Source organism: Mauremys mutica, chromosome 1 (assembly GCF_020497125.1).
Source record: "Mauremys mutica isolate MM-2020 ecotype Southern chromosome 1, ASM2049712v1, whole genome shotgun sequence".
Classification (NCBI taxonomy): Eukaryota; Metazoa; Chordata; order Testudines; family Geoemydidae; genus Mauremys; species Mauremys mutica.
The window spans coordinates 2868026-2888785 of NC_059072.1; the positions used below are offsets into that span (position 1 = coordinate 2868026).

Below are 20760 nucleotides of genomic sequence, written 5' to 3' on the forward strand. Positions count from 1 at the left end.
TGCGTTTAACAACACTGACGAAGACTCCAGCCTATTTGCATGGTCCCAGATGTCCCATTACAAAATGTGCCAAAATCCTTCCCAGCTAAATGATTAGATTTCCACACAGACCACGATAATGAAGTCAGCTGGAACCAAGCGGAAACCATTAGACTAGCACCTCTTCTCCGGCACAGCGATCGTCACGGGGGGTCAGCCCAGCCTTGGGCTGCGGGGAACCTCCTCTCAGTCCTAACGACGCACCCACAGCACTAGGAGACAGACGGGACCGTTTCATGCAGCGACCCCTGCCCAGGAGTCAGTAAGTTCTGAACCTCACAGAGGAAACCCCTCAGCAGAACAGGGACACGTGCTCCTTGGGCGAGAATCACCCACCGCAGGGCGAGCCGAGCTGCAATCGAACTAGGCAGACATGGTGCTCTGCAGCGTGCCGGGCCGGCATCATCTGTCCCCTTCGTTAGTGGGCAAGGAGACGGCTGAATATGGATGAAATTCAGAGCTACTGGACTGGGAGAAGCCCTGCCCCGCCCTGAGGAGGGCAAGGCAAGCAGTGACGGAGGTAGGGTTTGAATCAAATGCAAGCGGGGCGGGGCGGGGGGGATTCCCTGGGACACAGACACTCAGTGGGGCAGTGCCAGAGATAGTGGGAAGGGAGACGAGGCCAGACAGGAGTTTGCTCTGCGGTGCAGCAGCCAGAAAAGAGGTCAGTGCAATTCATGGCAGCAGGCGGGGCGGAGATGGCCCTTTCCTGGCGAGGAGCATGCGGCGTGCCAGGCTCAGGTCCACCCAGCCCAGTGTCCGGTCTCCCTCAGTGGCCAGCACCAGCTGTTTCAGAAGAAGGTTGGGCTGGATGAATGGACGTTGGGCTGGATGAATGGACGGTAAGGTGGATAGAAAACTGGCTAGATGGTCGGGCTCAACGGGTAGTGATCAATGGTTCCATGTCTAGATGGCAGCCGGTATCAAATGGAGTGCCCCAAGGGTCGGTGCTGGGGCCCGTTTTGTTCAATATCTTCATTAACGATCTGGAGGATGGTGTGGACTGCACCCTTAGCAAGTTTGCAGATGACACTAAACTGGGAGGAGTGGTAGATACGCTGGAGGGTAGGGATAGGATACAGAGGGACCTAGACAAATTAGAGGATTGGGCCAAAAGAAATCTGATGAGGTTCAACAAGGACAAGTGCAGAGTCCTGCACTTAGGACGGAAGAATCCCATGCACTGCTACAGACTAGGGACCGAATGGCTGGGTAGCAGTTCTGCAGAAAAGGACCTAGGGGTTACGGTGGACGAAAAGCTGAATATGAGTCAACAGTGTGCCCTTGTTGCCAAGAAGGCTAATGGCATTTTGGGTTGTATAAGTAGGGGCATTTCCAGCAGATCAAGGGATGTGATCATTCCCCTCTACTCAGCACTGGTGAGGCCTCATTTGGAGTACTGTGTCCAGTTTTGGGCCCCACACTACAAAAAGGATGTGGATAAATTGGAGAGAGTCCAGCGGAGGGCAACAAAAATGATTAGGGGGCTGGAGCACATGACTTATGAGGAGAGGCTGAGGGAACTGGGATTGTTTAGTCTGCAGAAGAGAAGAATGGCGGGGGGGATTTGATAGCTGCTTTCAACTACCTGAAAGGGGGTTCCAAAGAGGATGGATCTAGACTGTTCTCAGTGGTAGAAGATGACAGAACAAGGAGTAATGGTCTCAAGTTGCAGAGGGGGAGGTTTAGGTTGGATATTAGGAAAAACTTTTTCACTAGTAGGGTGGTGAAGAACTGGAATGGGTTACCTAGGGAGGTAGTGGAATCTCCTTCCTTAGAGGTTTTTAAGGTCAGGCTTGACAAAGCCCTGGCTGGGATGATTTAGTTGGGTTTGGTCCTGCTTTGAGCAGGGGGTTGGACTAGATGACCTCCTGAGGTCCCTTCCAACCCTGAGATTCTATGATTCTATGATTCTAAGGTGCAAGATCCTACAGTGGTGAGCAGGGACAGCCTTCCTGGGGCCGGCTGTTGTGTCCTCCCCCACCCCAGCACTTGGCTCAAGCCCTAATCCAGAGGCGGACAGTCCTTGGTGGGGGGGTACTTTTATCTTTGGTGTAACCCGTGTACGTGCCCGATCCTGACCAGTGTCCCTCCAAGTCCTGACATTGGTGCCCCAGGCCCATAACACTCCATTCAGCTCCGGGCACCGCGCTGCCAGAAGTATATTGAAGAGCTGCAGGGAGTTCAGAGAAGAGGCACAGAACGCAGGAACAAAGGGGAGAGATCAAAAGAGCTAAGCCAGCCCAGTGGGGCTATAAACAGTCCAGGAGCGGCCAGCCCTGCAGCGGGTGGAGAGGAGCAATTGCGGAGCTGCATGGAGGTCATAGCTGGGAGCAATGCGATGGAATTAAGGCAAGGAACAGCCCTGACTGCGAGCCGAAGTGATACAGGCCCCACCAGTGGGAGGATTTAAAGCGAGACCAGACAGCATGTTAGCAAGCGGGAGCTACGCTGCCCCGCACTGCGGGAGGCAGCTGGGCTTTGCCACCCGCCTAGCCTCCCCCATTCCAGCCAGGCCTCTGCAATGGACACGTAAACACTACTTACCAACTGAGTGCTGCTGCTGGCCAGCACACCCAGTCAGCCAGGTAACTCAAGACCCACTCCGAGCCCTTCCTTCCCTCGCTGAGCCAGCGTCCCCTCGTCTCAAACCAGCCGCACACGCTTCATTCGCAGCGCACAGCGCGAGCGATAAATCTCACCTTGACGGGCGCTCGCCGCAGGCCGCCCTGGCTCTCAAACGCCCTTTATGCTAATGCTGCCACGGTTGTATCAGAGCAAGCGGGATGGCCCTTTACGTGTCACAAGCCAGCCCCAGAGACTGGGGGCTCGAGAGCCACCTTGGGGCTGCAGGAGTCAGGTGGGAGAGAAACAGCTGCCTTGACTGAGCCTCTGCCTGCAGCATGGCCACCGACCAGGGGAAGGGCAGCCCTTCGCTCTCCCAGTCACCGGCACCCTGAGACGTGGGGCAAGGGAATTTGCCTCTAGCTACTGCCCAGCGATGCTGCGGCTCATACTATGACTGCAGCTCGTTAGAGCAGCGCCCCCTAAGGGATGCAGAGAGAAAGCTGGAAACCTGCAGTGGGGAGTGCACAGGGGCTGTGCAGAGTGCCCCAGAAGGCAGTGGGACACCACGGTGCTGAGCGGGGCACAGAGTGGCAGAAGGAGCCCCCTGGATGGCACCACTACCTGCAGCAGCCCCACAGGCCATCGCATGTCAGCAGTTCCGATGCAGGAGGAAGCAAACGCCAGCATCAGGCCAAGCCGCTATGAAATGATCCGTCTTCCCCTGGGGAGCAGGGCTCATGGGATACCAACTTTCCAGCCACCCGCATCGTCCCGGTGGGACATAGCCAGTCGGGACCAGGCCAATTCTCCCCACTACATCTGAGGAACTGTAACTCCTGCTCCCCCACTGTGACCCAGTCAAACCCAAGGGGCAGGGACAAGGACAGACACCCAGCACCCTCCTCCTGCCACCCAGCTCATCAGGCTGGGGACCACACCAGCCCAACACCCACAAAGCGCCTGGCACGTCGCAGGCCCGACACACAGTAAGTGCCACACGAACGCTGCCCCCAGGGTCTCCCAAGAAACCAGGGACACCACCTCCTCCTCCTCCCAGCAGGCGGGCCCAGCCCTGACTGACCTCCCCTGGGGTGAGAGGAGGTCAGTCTCTATGGCCCTTTCAACCCTTTGTCCTTCTGCCATTACGGGGGCTCAAGGGAGGGGCTGGCATGGGGCACTTAGATGCCTGTAGATTTTTGTCTGTCCCCTAGGAACTAGACCGAACCCTTCGACTCAGACCAGCCAGCCCCCCTCCCGGACAGAGTCCAGCCAGCAAGCCCGAGGCACAAGGCTCCATATCTCGGCATCAGCCCTCTGAGCCATCCCCTCCCCGCCTGGTGCCAAGGCCCATGGGCTACACATTAACAGTGCACCGTCCACAGGCTGCTGCCCCCAGGGCCTGCTGGAGCCTGGAGCAGGCGTTACAAGCCTGGCTGAAGGGCACGGCCACAAGTGCCGTCATTAGACTCAAGCTCGATAACTAGCAGACCTGTGGCTTCCGCTCAGCAGGGCCCCCCAGCGACACAGCTCCAGAGTGTCGGCTTGGCCCTGGTCTGCATTACAAAACTATTCCGCTATAACTACGTCCCTCGGTGGGGGGAACACCACACACCCAGTGACGCAGCGACACCGACCTCAGCACCAGTGCAGACAGTGCTGTGTCCGCAGGAGAGCGTCTCCCAGCGACACCGCTTCAGCCTTTCACAGGAGGGGAGTAACGAGGCCGGCGGGAGAAGCTCTCCCCGCTGACTTAGAGCGTCTCCATTACAGTGCTGCAGCGGCAGACCCGCGCCAAGGCCGCGTTTGAAGCCCAGACCTGCCGTCGGACTGAAAACCAAGGGCACACCCCAAAGCACTCGGGGTGCTTTCCAAACTAGCCGCTGGGAAGAAAGGCCTGGGGCAGTGCCCCCAGACACAGAGCCCAACACTAAGGACACAACCACCCAAACAGCCAGAAGGAAGCTCTTTCCATCCTACAACCACCCCGCCATGGCTACCAGGGGCTGGGGGAAGGGAGCGTGTACACCCATCCCATGCACAGGCCAGAGCGGAGTCGGCACGGGAGTGTTTGGCTGCAGGCACCGAGCGCCTGGGGCCCTCCCGTGCCATCCAGAGGCTGCAGACACCTGCACTGACTGGCAGCAGCCTGCACTAAACGGCTGCAAGCCACCCAGAGACACATGGCAGCCAGGTACTGTCAGCTCTGCGACGGGGGGGTAATGAGCTAGCTGCTCTGGGCGGGAGGGGATAAGCCAACTCTCTCCAATAACCAGGCCCTGCTGGGAATCCCAACAGTCCAGGGACCCGCAGTGATCTGGTGCTTCCTGAGCACCCCCGGTCAATAAATCCCAGAGCGACGGGCTCAGAACTGCCCTTGGAGTCTCTCCTCCCCCCAGTGCCCTCAGCACCCCCTAAGCTGTGTCAGGCTTCGGGCACTATTCCTGCCCATGGGTATGGCAAGAGCCAGTGGAGACAGCAGCCCCGGGGGTGTCCACATCTGAGCAGCACCTCAGCCCCTCAGGCAACACATGGGTCCTAGAGCAGCCCAGCGAAGGGCCACGGGTGAGCATGACAGACCGAGCCAGGCTCTGGCTGCAGGCACAGCTGCCCACAGCTGCCTGGCTCGGAAGCACTCGAGCAGCTGTTAAATAATGTGTAAATCATTTGATGGAAAGAAGAGTCGGAAAGAGCAGCAGGAGGCAGGGGGAGGCCAGCCCGTGCATCTGAGCACAGGGGCCTCAGAGCTGCACGGCCCCTTGACGTTGTTTGTAAAACACCAGCAGTTTGGGCGGATGGCCAGTGTGTGCAGGACTGGGAGCCAGAAGCCACAAGCTTTAACCCCAGCGGTGCCAGTGACTCCCTTAGGGATGGAGGGCGAGTCACATCTGCTTTCTCCCTGTGATTCCCCGTCTGAAATGGGCCCGAGGACACTGAACCACCACGAGGCGGGGGGGAAGTAATACATGCAAAGGGCTTTGCAGACTGACCGGGCTAAGCACGGGCAGGAGATTCTTGCCAATAGTCACAGTAGGAAAAACGCGGAGCTGGGGCACATCCCCTGCTTGTATTCGCACTCACCACAAGGGTGACGGAGCCTAGCCCAGCGAGGGCTACTGCCCGAGACACAACAGATGCCGAAAAGCTAAAAGCCGCAAGGACTTGGGGCTCGTCTGCATTTACCGCGGGGGTTAGGTGGTAGAACTACGTTGCTCAGGGGCGTGGACACACATTTGTCATGTGGACTTGGGCTTCCACACCGAAACATCCAAGCAGCAGCACTTGGTGCCATCTGCAGCATAAAGTGAAAACCAGAAATGCCAGGTATGATCATCACACTCAGCTGTGGCTGGATGCTGCTAACTCTGTGCTCATGCTCAGAGCTAGCCAGCCCGGGGTTCCCAGCCTGCGGAGGTTGATACTCACATGCCTCCAATGGCAACGGTGGCACAGGTTCGCTCCGAGAAGGCAGGTACAGTCTCCGTGGCGGTGCTGGCAGGTCTGATGTAGTCCACAGTGACGTTCACCTGCAAGAGAAGGCAGCTAGGTCTGAGACTTCATAAACCACCAGAGCACATGGTAACAACAGAACGAGCCCAGGGCGAAGGGGCCTCTGCACCCACACTGCTCAGGGGCTCTCTGAATGTGACCTTCCTTTCACAAGAGAGCCCCCTGCCCACACCCAGAACCAACTACAGGCTCCCAAATACCCCATCCAATCAAAGCATGCACTTCCCAAGTAACGCTAGCCAGGGCGGGGAGTTACAAGTGTAACATCTGACAGGCCAGCAGGAGACAATGGCAGAGAACATGGAAAGCGCAGCTCCAGCGTTTGGGCTGAGAGAGCAGGACTGACCCCACTTCGCTGCTTCTCACTCCCAAACGCACACGAGACGCAGCAGGGCACCAGCCGCAGCCTAGCACAACATGGAGACCCAATGGGCAACCAAGGCCATGCCTATAATTTTACACAAACTAGACAGAGCTCTTAGTCCTGCTGCTGCCAATGGCACAGGCGGGCAGCTGGCAGAGATGGTGGCACATCAGTGGGGTGCTGAGAACCAGCCACAAATCATTGTTTGGGAAAATCCCAAACACCCCTTTGGATGCCAATTAAATATATAAACCAACATCCACCTTGGACAGTATTGTACTGTCATTAGCATTCAGTTCAGACCCGCACATCTGGAGTTAGCCGGCTAGTGTTTGTCCACACTAGACAAGGGCGTTTGTAAAACGTGGTTGCTATAGTCCTGCTGCAGACAGAGCGAGTGGTACCTTAGCAGTTCGTAGTCTAGGCTCCCCACCAGGGTCCACCTTGACCAGTTGAGCCGTATAACCTACAACCTGCCCGGTCTACACTGGGCTTTGAATCGTGTTGGCTGTTAACACACACAATGGGTGAAAACCCCTGGCCCTGCGGCATCAGCGACAACACTGACTTTGCCGGGGCCACACCTCCACCCTTAGTCTCCCAGTACAGACAGGCCCGGATGGCCAGCCTTGGCTTCCCAGGATCAAAGCCGCTGGCCATCATCTCCTAGTGACCGCACGATACAAATCTCTTTGGGCTGAGCTCTCTGCACAGGGCCAATTTTTACCCTCCAGAGGCTCCGGTGGCCAGGGCAGGGGGAGCTGTTCCTGCCCCATGCGCCTTCCCTACAATCTAAGTCACCCCTGCAGGGATGCCGCTGTTCATGGTAAAGAGCTCAGATGTTCCCTTTCAAGAAGTCTACGGGTGATGCACCAGTGTGGCGGAGCCACAGCTGAGGAAGTCAGCTAACCCGAGGTGGTTTATACAGGGAGGAAAGCCCAAGTGGAAGGAACAGGTGGGAGATCCTGAGTGCAGAGTTTAGGCGGCTACATTTTCAAGAGTGACTCTTGGCCTTGGCTGCCCAACTTTGATGCATTAAAGGCGCCTGCTCTTCCCAGGGCCGTTCTCGGCACTTTCTGAAAAGCAGGCCCCGTTCCATGGGAATTGCGAGATCATCAGACCCCAGAGGCCCATCTAGTCCTGCATCCTGTCATTGACACCCAGAGGAAGGGGGACAGATGGGGGATAATCTGCCCTCCCCATGAAGGTCTCATCCCAAACTGGAATAGAGATTGGTTTGAACCCCGGAACAGGGGCTCTCCCCCTTCCCAAACTCTCTTTACAGCTTTAGCTACAACAACTCTGGATGATGTTATCTAGACACTGTCCAAAACGCCTTTGAACCTCGCTAACTTCCTGGATTTAACTTCCTGTAGCAGGGAGCTCCGCAAGCCAAACATTGTACGACAAAGCATCTTCTTTTCCGTTTTGAACGGCCCTCCCTTCAGTTGTGCTGAATGCCCCCTTGGCACTGTCTGATGAGACGGGGGAACAGAAGTTCCACAGTGTCGAGTTAGATGGGCCCCTTTTGGTCAGCTTGGCCCCCAATTTTCAAACAAATGCAACAGACTCCGACTCATTCGCTAGCTCTGCACGATGCAGTGGGACAGGTACCGGGGAGTTTGACCAGCAAGTCCCGACTGCAGTAGAAAGGGCAGCACAAGAAGGCCTAGGGGAATTTCAACTGAAGGGCTGAAGTGTTTGAACAAAGCCTGTTACCTAATTCATGCCAACAGCTACATTTCTATCTAAATACAACTTAATCCGGCTGCTTTGCTTACTCCAAAAATTTACTTCCCAACTTTCTAACTGCCACTTAATCCAGATAAAGCCGAGGTTACTCCAGTAATTGGGGGATGGAGATAGGAGAGGGTGTCAGCATCAAGCAATCTGCCTTGCCGGGCTTGGATTTCCCAGCTCCTGTGAGACTTGCTCCTGCTAGCAGAGTTCAGACCCACCATTTTCCAGCAGCGAAGGCAGCAGCTGTGGTGTGGGAATGGCACAGCCATGCCATGCGTATCATGGGGGGGAGGGATAGCTCAGTGGTTTGAGCATTGGCCAGCTAAAGCCAGGGTTGAGAGTTCAATGCTTGAGGGGGCCATTTAGGGGTATGGGGCAAAAATCTGTTGGATGATGTAATGGGGGATTGGTCCTGCTTTGAGCAGGGGGTTGGACTAGATGATCTCCTGAGGTCCCTTCCAACCCTGAGATCCTATGATCAGTGAGTGCCCACACTGAGACTGCACCAGCGCTACTCCCCCAGCGGAGAGCCAGACATTCCCAATGCGGACAAGGCCCTGGAGCTGACCTGAGACCCAGGTCTTTCACAGCCCAAGGCAGAATTGCTGCAGCCTCCTGAGTGGGATGCGGCCCCTTCTCACACGCTGCAACCCGCCTTGCCGGTCAATTGGCTCTGGGGATGGGCTCCAGCCCACCCAGCCTTAAACAGGGCGGGCCGTGGCTCCCTCGGAAAGAGGCAGCAGCTCTCAGCTACAGCCTGGGCTGGCAGCCCCCTAACTGTAATCAAGAGGCAGTGGTGGGGGCTCCAAGTTTCAGCCGAGGAACAGGCCTGGCCTGTGTTTCGTCACCTGCGGGGTGTGGGGCCTGGCAGATCGCACTCTAAGGTGTGCTTTCCCAGGACTGCTTTCTTGGGAGAGAAGCAGTTGGTTCTAGGGAGGAAGAAAGTGTCACAGTGGGAGGCAGGGAGGAAGCAATCAGGCAGCAGAAGTGGGGAGACAGGCGCTGACAGGGTCCAGTACTAGGTCTCCCTTGGTAGGTCACCACCCCATGGAGCTCCAAGTGTCTCATACGCCCACATGGCTAAGCCATCTCTCTGCCCTAGGGTTCCCTCGCTGCAGCATCTGGGCACCTTGCACACAGACGATCAGCAATAGCCGAGTCTCCAGTGGACTTCATGGAGCGTACAGCTCTTCTCCCTCATCGGGGGGGACAGAAAGCCTTGCTACTCACCCTGCCCACCCAACGGAGCTAGACGGGAGAGCTCCCACCAAGGAGATTGCTGAGTGCTGCTTCCGCTGTGCTCTACAGCCAGCCAGCAGCAGGAATCTTTTGTACATCACTTTATTTTTCCCCAAGGTAGGGTTTTTTCCTCTCTTACACCTTGTACTGCGAGCTAGCACCTTCGTTCCGCTTTCAGCCTCGACTGATCAAGTCAAAAGGGAGCAGGAGACAGACAGGCGTCAAGTTCATCAATGTTACAAGAGTGTCTTTAAAGCCCTTTCAACTGTCGGCTCTTTACAAGCCTTGCGTTTTAAAGGAGCATAAAAATGCAAAAAGGTACGACTCAGTCAAAGCCTCCTGCCACCAGCTCACTCGCTCGTACAACAGAGCTAATCGTGTCTGGGAAGCAACAAGAGGGAACTCTGTCAGGGAAGAGCCAATTAAGGGGGGAGGTTAAAGTAATGCCTTCTGGTGAAACGACTGTCATAACTCTGGGGGGGGGGGGGGGGGAGGAATGATTATTTGGAAAGGGAAGTTAGGAAATTCAAACTCGCCCAGGGTTTCTCTCAGCAGCAAGGAGCAGCTCATTTCGGAGATGCCTTGAGCAGAAGCAGGCAATAGCTTTTGACTAAAGATGGGGCCAGGCAGCTGACCCAAGACCTGATTCGAAGGCATGCTCACCTCCCATGCATGCTCCAGCACACGGCCATGGCCATGCATGGGGTGCTGCGTACGTACCAGGGTAAGGTGGTCAGCAGCACAAAGGGTCATTGCATTTCACACCTCAAGACGCAGGTTCAAATCTAAAATGGGGGAAGGAGCATGGTGGCTGAGGTGTGGCCTGAGGTTCACTAGCCATGCGAAGTATCACAACAAGGTGGCATGAATAGTGGCATCTGCCCTGGCCAGCAGGTTCAGGTGCCCTGGGAAAGCTGACATGCCACCCGTCTGTACTAGGCCAGAGTGGTTAAATTCTTCATTTCTCTTAGCAAAATCCACCACCACCCCCGAGAAAACACCCCACAAATTCCCTACACATTCAATCTGATAGGACTCAAAACAGTTAGCATCCAGGCTGACGCCGCTTCCTTCCTGGTGCCACTTTCAGAGGCAGGGATGTGACAATCTAATTCCTATTTTACTTACCCACTAAAAAATGCAGCCAAAGCATTGAGCCCAAAGGTGGAAAGGACCCACCGTTGACAACTTTCATGCGGTAAATAAGCCCCCCGACTTTCACAATAAGCCAAAATCCCAACTAATCCCATTTCAGAACAAGCCAGTCCCTAAGAACCCCCCCCACTCTACGTGACTAGACCCCCCCCGGCGTGCAGTCTGGACCTGTGCTGGGCCCGCTGTGCACCCGACTCTCCCTTGCTCCTGCTTGCCGGGAGCCGATCAAAACAAAGAAGCAACAAGATACAAGCCAAAAACTAGCCAACAAGCAACTCACAAGCCAATTAAGCCAAAACCAAGCCCATTTCCGTGTTTTCTCCTCAGGCTTGGCATGTCTGAAAGGGCCCCAAGGGCCAGTGACTGCAAACACCACACAGCCGATATTAAGGAGGCTGACGTGACAAGCCAACAAGTCATGGAGCACTGTTGGTGATGGCTGAAATGTTCTACCCCACTGACCCAACAGCACCCGAAGCAACAAGAAGTTACCTTGTGCAGTAACCATGGTTCTTCGAGGTGCGTGTCCCCAGGGTGCTCCCCGGTAGGTTTGCCTGCAGCCCTCCAGTGGAGCACCCTAGGGACACTACTTGAAGCAGCAACGGCTATGCCATTGCCATAGCATCAGGGCGGGGGAAAACTGCAGCATGGCACGACCAGCACAGCTGAGAAAAACATGGGCAAGACCCAGTGTGTGGTTTAGCACAGTGGCTCTCCACCCTTTCTGGAGGCGGATTTGTCCGGCATACCCCCAAGTTACACCTCACTTAGAAACTACTTGCTGACAAAATCAGACATAAAAATACAGAAGTGTCCCAGCACATTAGTACTGAACAATTGCTGACTTTCTCCTCTTTACCACAGAACTATAAAACAAATCAACTGGAATATAAATACTGTACCTACATTTCAGTGTTTAGTATGTAGAGCAGTATAAACAAGTCATTGTCTGTCTGAAATTTTAGTTGGTACTGACTTCGCTAGTGCTTTTTCTGTAGCCTGTTGTAAAACTAGGCAAATCTCTAGCTGAGCTGACGCCCCCCTGAAAGAGCTCTGCACGTCCCCCTGCTTGAGAACCACTGCTCTAGTAGACCGAGCCTGGGTTTAGCAGTCAGGAGAGCTGGGATCGCATTCTTGGCGGTCACTGACTTGCAGCATAGCCTTTGGCAACCACTGACGGTCTGATTCAGTCGCCCGCCATCACTGGGCTGAACACCACTCAGCTGCTCTGACAGAAACGGCGATTACACGATCGCATTTACCCACCTCCCCGGGGCACTACGGGTTCGTGTTTGCAACACACCGAGCTCTGGAGAGGAGAGGTGCTAGGAACGCGCCTATTACGCTATTACTGAACATCCCATAACATTGCAGTTCTGAAGAGACGTATCAAAGAACCCCAAAGGGGATCCAAGAACAGCAGCCAGCAACGTTACAGCAGCAGGAGGAAGCTACAAACCAGAAATTAAACCCTACGTGTTTGTCCCGTTCCTGTTAGTTCCCTACAGCCAGGCCATAGATTTGCCTTCATTCTCTCACCACTGGGAACTGTCACTTCTTGGCACCCAGGCAAACGACACTGAGGGAACACAAACCTGTATCTCAGACCTCAGCATCTGCCCCGTTCTCATTCACACCCAGTCCTCGAGGGACCCCATTGGGCAACCGGCGTATAGCCAGGTTACCACTCAATCCCCTCTGATCCTGACTCACAGCACCCCGACTATCCAAGCCCTGCTAGTGCCCCTCAATCCCAACCTGCCGCCCCCCTGCTAGTCCAGCCCTATGCACCCCTCCAGTTTTGCAGAAGTCCCTCAATCCTGCCCAACAGCCCCCCAAGCCCTGAATTCCCCCAACACGCCAGCCCCATGCAGCCTGCTGGCTACCAAAGGCCTCTCTAAAGCAGAGACTGCTAGTGGTGCTAGACTGCGAGAGACACCATGGGGCATGGTGGGCCCTCTGGTTTGTAGCACCTGTTACTGAAAGAGTCTGCACCTAGGTCTCCAAAGGGGAGGGCTCATGCATTGACCCATGGCCCAGAGGACATGGCAGTGTTAGATCAGCCCTACAGCTGTGGCTGTGAGCAGATCTTCCCTCCTTTCAAGCCCCTCGGGGGTGCACTTTGCTGCACTCTCTTCAGGATACATTGGCCTGAGTCATCCATACAACCTTCACTGAGCTAATGGCTTCATTTACCTAGGCTGGCTGTTTATCTCACACCCTGAGCGGTGTTCCACTCCCCCCTCTTCCCCTCGGAAGGATCATTCTAACTTAAAATCACAGAATCATAGAAGATCAGGGTTGGAAGGGATCTCAGGAGGTATCTAGTCCCACCCCCTGCTCAAAGCAGGACCAATCCCCAACTAAACCATCCCAGCCAGGGCTTTGTCAAGCCTGACCTTAAAAACCTCTAAGGAAGGAGATTCCACCACCTCCCTAGGTAACCCATTCCAGTGCTTCACCACCCTCCTAGTGAAATAGTGTTTCCTAATAATCAACCTAGACCTCCCCCACTGCAACTTGAGACTATTACTCCTTCTTCTGTCATCTGCTACCTCTGAGAACAGTCTAGATCCATCCTCTTTGGAACTCCCCCCCTTTCAGGTAGTTGAAAGCAGCTATCAAATCCCCCCTCACTCTTCTCTTCTGCAGACTAAACAATCCCAGTTCCCTCAGCCTCTCCTCAGAAGTCATGTGCTCCAACCCCCTAATCATTTTTGTTGCCCTCCACTGGACTCTTTCCAATTTTTCCACATCCTTCTTGTAGAGCAGTGCCCAAAACTGGACACAGTATCCAGATGAGGCCTCACCAATATCGAAGAGGGGAATGATCACATCCCTCGATCTGCTGGCAATGCCCCTACTTATACAGCCCAAAATGCCATTAGCCTTCTTGGCAACAAGGGCACACTGCTGACTCATATCCAGCTTCTCGTCCACTGTAACCCCTAGGTCCTTTTCTGCAGAACTGCTGCCTAGACATTCGGTCCCTAGCCTGTAGCAGTGTGTGGGATTCTTCCGTCCTAAGTGCAGGACTCTGCACTTGTCCTTGTTGAACCTCATCAGGTTTCTTTTGGCCCAATCCTCTAATTTGTCTAGGATCCTCTGTATCCTGTGCCTACCCTCCAGCGTATCTACCACTCCTCCCAGCTTAGTGTCAACTTCAGCCACGTTCCAGTCTCATCAATGGATCACCAGCTTGAGAGGCGCAGAAGTGCTCGAGCAGGGAGGATTCCTGCCTTCACAGTTCTCATCAGGTACATTTAAAGAACCCACCAGATCATTAGTAGTATCCTATAATGAACAGTTACAGCAAGGACATGGCCTCTGCCCTGAAGCACTTACAAGCCAAACCAAGCGATGTAAGAGGGAAATACGATCCACGTGGACACCCCCCTCTGCAGTTCAAAGCAGAGGCCCGACTCCCCAGGTGCTTAGATAGCCTCCACCACTCGCCACGGCCTCTGAGCACCCCATCTTCGCAACACATCAGTCTTGAGTTTAACTTCACTTCCTGCGACGTTATCCCCATTTTACAGATGGGGAAAGTGGCAGAGAGATGGATGTCAGAGGCAGGTCCCATGAATCCCAGCAAGCCAAGTCCCCACGGCACCTGCCCTCCCGAAGCAGCCATACAATGGGCTAATGGTACAGTAGCGTCAGGAAGGGGCTGAGCGCACGGTTCAGAGGACGGCCTATCTAAATGCAGAGCCTGCGGCAGCCCGAGCACAGGAGGCTGTCAGCTGGCTCCACCTGACCCCAAGCATTCCCGTAAGTAGCCATTCCCGTCACCCAGCAGACCTGCGCTTTGCTAAATATTTGATGGAGAGAAACACTTGATGGAAACAAAAGCCGATGTGCTTGTCAGTCCGAGCACAGACGTGTGGCCAGCTCCCCCGTAGCGGGCTTGGGCCTATGCACATGGCACTTGTGATGAAGTGGGACTGTTCTTAATGTTTCCTCTGAATACTGTGTGGGTGCCTCAGTTTTCCCTATGCATTTCTTAAGTCTCTAGAGGGTGAGTGTGTTGCAGAGCAAAGGGCCACTGCACATAAATGGCCGACACTCCATCTCCTGGCAACTAATGGCCTGGACCCTTCCCCCCAGCAAGGGGATGCTAAAGGTGTTGGAGACAAAGATCAGGTGACCTCCTGGCCTGGGAAAGGAACAAAGCCCAGAGGAGGAGGAGGGGCTGGAGCAGGAGTCAGTTTGGAGCTGGCTGGGGACGAGGAGTGAGTGCAGACGTGGGTGTCTGGCTCTCTGCTCCCCAAGATGGACCCAGCTGAAGGGTCCCGTTCGCGGTACCTACAAGCTCTGTGTTAGCCCCTGCTCCTGTCATCGAATAAACCTCTGTGTTACTGGCTGGCTGAGAGTCACGTCTGACTGTGCAGTGGGGGGGCAGGACCCTGTGGTTTCCCCAGGACCCCGCCGGGGTGGACTCGCTGGGGGAAGCGCACGGAGGGGCAGAGGATGCTGAATGCTCCAAGGAGAGACCCAGGAGGTGAAGCCGTGGGAGCTGCTTGCCCTGGAGACAGTCTGCTCCGAGGGAGAGGAGGCTCCCCAGAGTCCTGCCTGGCTTGGTGGGGAGCAGTTCCAGAGCAGCGCCCGGGGACTCCGTGACAGCACTTAAAGCCGAAGGATCAAACAGAATCCAGAGGGGCAGACGCTGTGTGCAATCCGTGTCCTTAGAAGCAAGGGAACGTCTTCGCACACAGGTGTTCCCAGCTCACTTCCCAGGACCTGGATGTGCATTCACCACCACATGGCCAGTTCAAGGAGTGACCTGTCAGCGCCACGCACTCGGCATGTGGCCTGGTCACACCACACACACACGGCTCCCTGCTAACAGAGCCAGTGGTCACACCAAGGCATCCATTTACCATCCCCCTCCTCCCCTGCCCCAGATCCATCCCACCCACCAGCCCTGGACTCGCTCCGCTCTACAGCCAGTGTCGATAGCAGTCGTCTACCGGCAAGTTTCCAAGGTCAGCTGCAGTCAGTGTGAATTAAATCACTCGGGCAGTTCTCCTCCCTGGAGGAGATCCAGCCCCGAGAAGAATGGCACTACACAGAGATCGGTTTGCCTTTGTACAGCCCGCGTGCTCAGTGTCACCCTCCCTTGCCTGGCGCCCAAGCACTCTACTGGGATTATTACAAAGAAACCAGACCCTCCCCCCGACCAAGGGAATTTGTGGGCCTGATTAATGAGCTGCCTGCACTCTGCGGGAAGAGGAAAAGTCAGCACGGACTGGAGGAGGGGAGCCATGTCCTCCAGCCTCTGCAGTGTGCTCCATCCCATCAGCGTTTTACAAGGACAGAGGCGGGAATAATGCACCAAGAAGTTTACATAAAGAATTTCTGGCAGGGGACCCGAGTCACTGCATTAAAGTAAGGGGCTTGCTAACCCCCCGTTACCAAGGGAGGGGGCATGTGCCCTGTTCAATGGCTGGCTCTGGCTGGGCTCCCATAAGGACAAGCCAAGCTAATTAACATGCAGCCGGAGTTCACCAGCCTGGGGTCACAGAGCCTTTGGGAGCTGCTCCCGTTTCCAAGGCAGCTCAGGCTGAGTGCGGAATAGGGGGGAAAGGAGGCGGCAGCCCTCTCCCCACAGAGATGGGTTATGTGTTACCAGGCTTGCCGAGGCTGCAGCATCCCCACTCTCCCGAAACCCTTCTCCCATCCCGGGCTCCACCGTGGCCGTGGCAATGCTGCTGTCGGAGCACAGCCCAACCACCGGCGGGAGGTGTGACGGAATAGGGAGCGGGAAGGATTGACCTGGGGATGTTGCGTGGGAATTTTGCAGGTACTGTCTGCATTGGTGATGGGGTATCAGGGTTTGACTTCACTTGAGGGATGATACCTGAGCCAAGAAGGGGTTGGGGCCAGGTGACACCTTCTGCCCGGGAAACTGGACAAAGGCTGGAGGAGACGGCTGGAGGGGGTTTCAGTTTGGAGCTGGCTGGGGAAAAGGAGGGAGCTCCAGGGCTGGGGTCTAAACTCCCTACCCCCAAGATGGACCTGACTGAGGCAAGAGCAGCACGTTCCAGGGAGGAGTGACAACGTACCACCAGCACGCTGAGCCACGGGGCCAGGCTGAAGCTGACCCATGGCACGGGCAGACACGTCAGAGAGCCCGCTGGGCCTGCAGCAGAGAAGAGAGCCCCAGCTCTCAGAGGGACATCTCTCCCCTCAGACTAGCATTTTTAACGTAAAGAATGAAGAGTTATTGGAAGTTTGAGGAAGAGAGGACAACTCACTGTCTACAGGCACTACCGTCAGTAATTACAGAGGAGCCGGTCTGGTGTGCCAGCCGCCTACCCACCCCCTGCCATCTGCACCTCCTCCCACCCAGCCATCCTGCATCACGGCCCCCTCCCTCCCCGCCCCAGTGCTGTTTCCTTGCTTACGAGCCTACGCACCCCCACTGAGAACACGGGCTTCTCTCTTGGCCCCGGACTCAGCCAAGTCACTGAAGCTTGTGCCTTAGAGGCTGGAGAAATGGGGGCTCGAGTTCTTGGTGAGCTCCAGCTGAAATAGGGTGAGAGGCAGGGACAGAGCTGCTGGGGAGAGTGCTGAGCAGAACCGCCTGGTGGTGAAGGGAGAGCGGTTGCGGTGATCTGGACCTGGCTGGACTAAAGAGGTAGCAAAGCTTAGTGCCCAGGCTACTGAGCACCCCAGAATCGATGCACAAGGACTCTGCAGTCAAGGATCAGCTGTAACAGCCACACTGCACAAGCATCTGCCCAGCACCTGAACACCAGCTGTCCCCCAGCATGCACTGGGACGAACGCAAGCCCTGGGCTGGGTTTGCTGGGGACAGTGGGGTTCGAAGTCCCACTCAGACACCAGAAAGGGGTCTCGCCAGCACGCCGCATGCAGGAGGCGGCTGCGTTTCCCAGTCCTGGAACGTCAGCAGGAAAGCCAGTGCACGAGCCGCTACATCCTCTGGCACTGCAGGAATGTTGCCATGGAAGCCCAGGTGCCCACCCCTTTCCAGGGCACTCGCACCTGCCAAGTGCTGAGCTGGCCCTACAAGAGCTGACATCGCTGATGCCCACAGCAGAGCTTGCCTGAGTGCGCTTGGCTAAACCACGACCAAGAGCGCCCAAGGAGCTCCGGCGCAGGCAGGTGTGGGCCAACGGCTGTGCCAGCAGTTTGCTGTACTGCGGCATGGCCATTCCTGTGCCCTACCTCCTGCGGCAGCTTTCACGGTCTCACACGCTCAGGTTTCCAGGTCCCTTGTAGCTAGTCCCAGGGGACAGCATGTTCCCAGCAACGGGGCAAGCTTGTCAAAGCACGTCCCTGTTCTGACAATGGACAGCGTGACTCCAGAGCAAGCGTGTTTCCTTCACAAGCAAGCTGGGCTCTCTGGCCGCCCTACAGATTCAGCCAGGGATTACGCTGGGCTCTTTTCTTTTTGCATGGCAGCCTCAGTAGAGAACAGTTACTTACCTTTTCGTAACTGTTGTTCTTCGAGAGGTGTTGTTCACATCCATTCCACATTAGGTGTGCGCGTGCCGCGTGCACGAGTGTCTAAACTTTCTCCCTTAGCGGCTCGCGGCAGGGCCCCCGCCAGAGTGGCGCCACTGCGCCATGTATATATAGCCCCGCTGGCCTGACCCCCTCCAGTTCCTTCTTGCCAGCGACCCCAACAGAGGGGTAGGAGGTTGGGTGGTGGAATGGACGTGAACACCACATCTCGAAGAACAACAGTTACGAAAAATTTAACTGTTCTCTCTTCTCTGAGTGCTTGTTCACATCCATTCCACCTTAGGTGAATTACAAGCTTACCTTTAGAGGAGGGTGGAGTCACGAGACAGTCGATCGGAGGACCACCCTGCCAACCGCCGCGTCCTCCCGGGCCTGCTGGTGAGTCGTAAAGGTGTGTACCGATGACCAGGTGACCGCCCTGCAGATCTCCTGGATTGGGACCTGTGCCAGGAAGGCCGCGGAAGCTGCCTGCGCTCTGGTGGAGTGGGCTGTGGCCGCCAGAGCCGGGACACCAGCGAGGTCATACCATGCCCAAATGCAGTCTGTAATTCACAACGAGATTCGCTGTGCCGACACCGGAAGGCCTCGCATCCGCTCAGCTACGGCCACGAACAGCTACGTGGATTTACGAAGGGCTTGGTGCGCTCCAAGTATGATGCCAATGCTCGGCGGACATCTAGGGCGTGCAGGCTGTGGTGACTCGGGTCCGCATGGGGTTTGGGAAAAAACACCGACAGACAAATGTCCTGACCCAGATGGAATTGTGAAACCACCTTTGGGAGGAACTTAGAGTGTGGGCGGAGCTGCACCTTGTCTTTGTGAAACAGTGTATGGTGGCTCCGAGGTGACAACCCTCAGCTCAGATACCCTCCTGGCCGAGGTGATGGCCACCAGGAATGCCACCTTCCAGGAAAGGTGGAGGAGGGAGCAGATAGCCAGGGGCTCGAACAGGGGCCCCATGAGCTTAGACAGGACTAAGTTGAGATTCCATGGAGGGACCAGGGGGCGCGAGTAAGGGAACTCCCTTTCCTGACCTTTGAGAAATCGCCCCACCATTGGGTGGAAGAAAACCAAGCTGCCTGAAAACCCTGGGTGGAAGGCGGAGATAGCCTCCAGGTGCACCTTAATCGAGGACGGGGCCAGCCCTTGCTGCTTAAGGTGCAGTAGGTATTCTAGAATGGCCGGCACTGGGGCCTGGTATGGCTGCACCTGTTGTGACCCACACCAGCACGAGAGCCAATTCCACTTGGCCAAGTAAGTCGCCCTGGTACAGAGCTTCCTACTACCAAGCAGAACTGCTGCACAGGAAGGGAGCGCTGGCTCTCCAAAGCATTTAACCACATAGCTTCCATGGCGTCAGATGCAGCGATTGTAAGTCAGGGTGGAGAAGCCACCCTCCGTCCTGCGTAATGAGGTGTAGAGGCAGTGTTATCGGGGCCTCCACCGACAGCTCCAGGAGCGTGGTGAACCAGTGCTGGTGGGCCCAGGCCGGGGCAACGAGAATGATCGACGCCCTGTCCCTGCGCACCTTGAGCAGTACCTTGTGCACCAGGGGAATTGGGGGGGCGGGGGGCGGTGTATTTCAATTCCCTTCCCCACGGGATCGCGAATGCATCGGCTATCAAGCCCAGGCTGCAACCCTGGAACGAGCAGAATTGCAGGCACTGGGCGTTGCCCTTGGTAGCAAACAGGTCCACTTGGGGAAACCCCCACTTTCGGAAGAGCGAAAGCACGACGTCCGCTCTGAGCGTCCGCTCATGCATGCAGCAGGACCTGCTGAGGTGGTCCGCCAGCCCGTTTTGCTCCCCCGGGAGATACACCGCCTGTAGGTGAATGGCATGGGCTACGCAAAAGTTCCCGAGGAGGAGAGCCTCGGTGCAGAGTGGGGAGGAACGGGCTCCACCCTGCTTGTTTATGTAAAACCTGGCGGTCGTGTTGTCTGTCAGGACTGTCACGCTATGACCACTCAGAGTGGCATGAAAGATCTGGCATGCTAAACGAACCGCCCTGAGCTCCTTCATGTTGATATGGAGCGATTGCTCTCCCCCCGACCACACGCCCTGAGGTCCCCCAGGTGAGCCCCCCACCCGAGGTCTGACGCGTCTGTTACCAGAGTCAAGTCCGGCTTTGTGCAGCAAAGGGGATGCCCTCACAACCCACGGTCTGGGACTGCGGCATCAGGGAGTCCAGCACGTCTCCCGGGGCTGTCACTAGCAAGTCTAGGGGGTCTCTGCCCAGGCGGTATACACGGGCGAGCCAAGCCTGAAGAGTCCTGAGTCTCAGTCTGGCATGCTTGACCACACGTGTGCAAGCTGCCATGTGGCCTAGCAGCCTCAGGCAGCATCTGGCCGTCGTAGTGGGGAACTGACACCGCGAGTTCACTGCTTGCTGGATGGCCCGGAATCATGATTCCGGGAGGCTCACCCTTGTCTGTACCGCGTCTAGGATCGCCCCTATGAACTCCACTCTCTGCGTTGGCACAAGAGTGGACTTGGGAACATTGACCCGCAAGCTCAGGCTCCTGAATAGACTCAGGGCTGTCTGCACGTGGGACAGAACCTCTTCTTCGGACCGCCCCACCAGGAGCCAGTCGTCGAGGTACAGGTACACTCGAATCCTCTGCCTCCACAAGCATGCTGCCACCACCGCCATGCATT

At 56.1% G+C, this 20760-nt stretch overlaps 1 protein-coding gene across 1 annotated transcript in view; it reads right to left on the reverse strand.

The window, feature by feature from the left end:
- Positions 1-20760, reverse strand: part of SND1 (staphylococcal nuclease and tudor domain containing 1) — a 475599-nt gene that overhangs the window by 262634 nt on the left and 192205 nt on the right. Inside the window, exon 12 of the mRNA XM_045027292.1 lies at positions 6031-6131. Within this exon, the coding sequence (XP_044883227.1) occupies positions 6031-6131 (101 nt within the window). The remainder of the gene's footprint in view (positions 1-6030; positions 6132-20760) is intronic.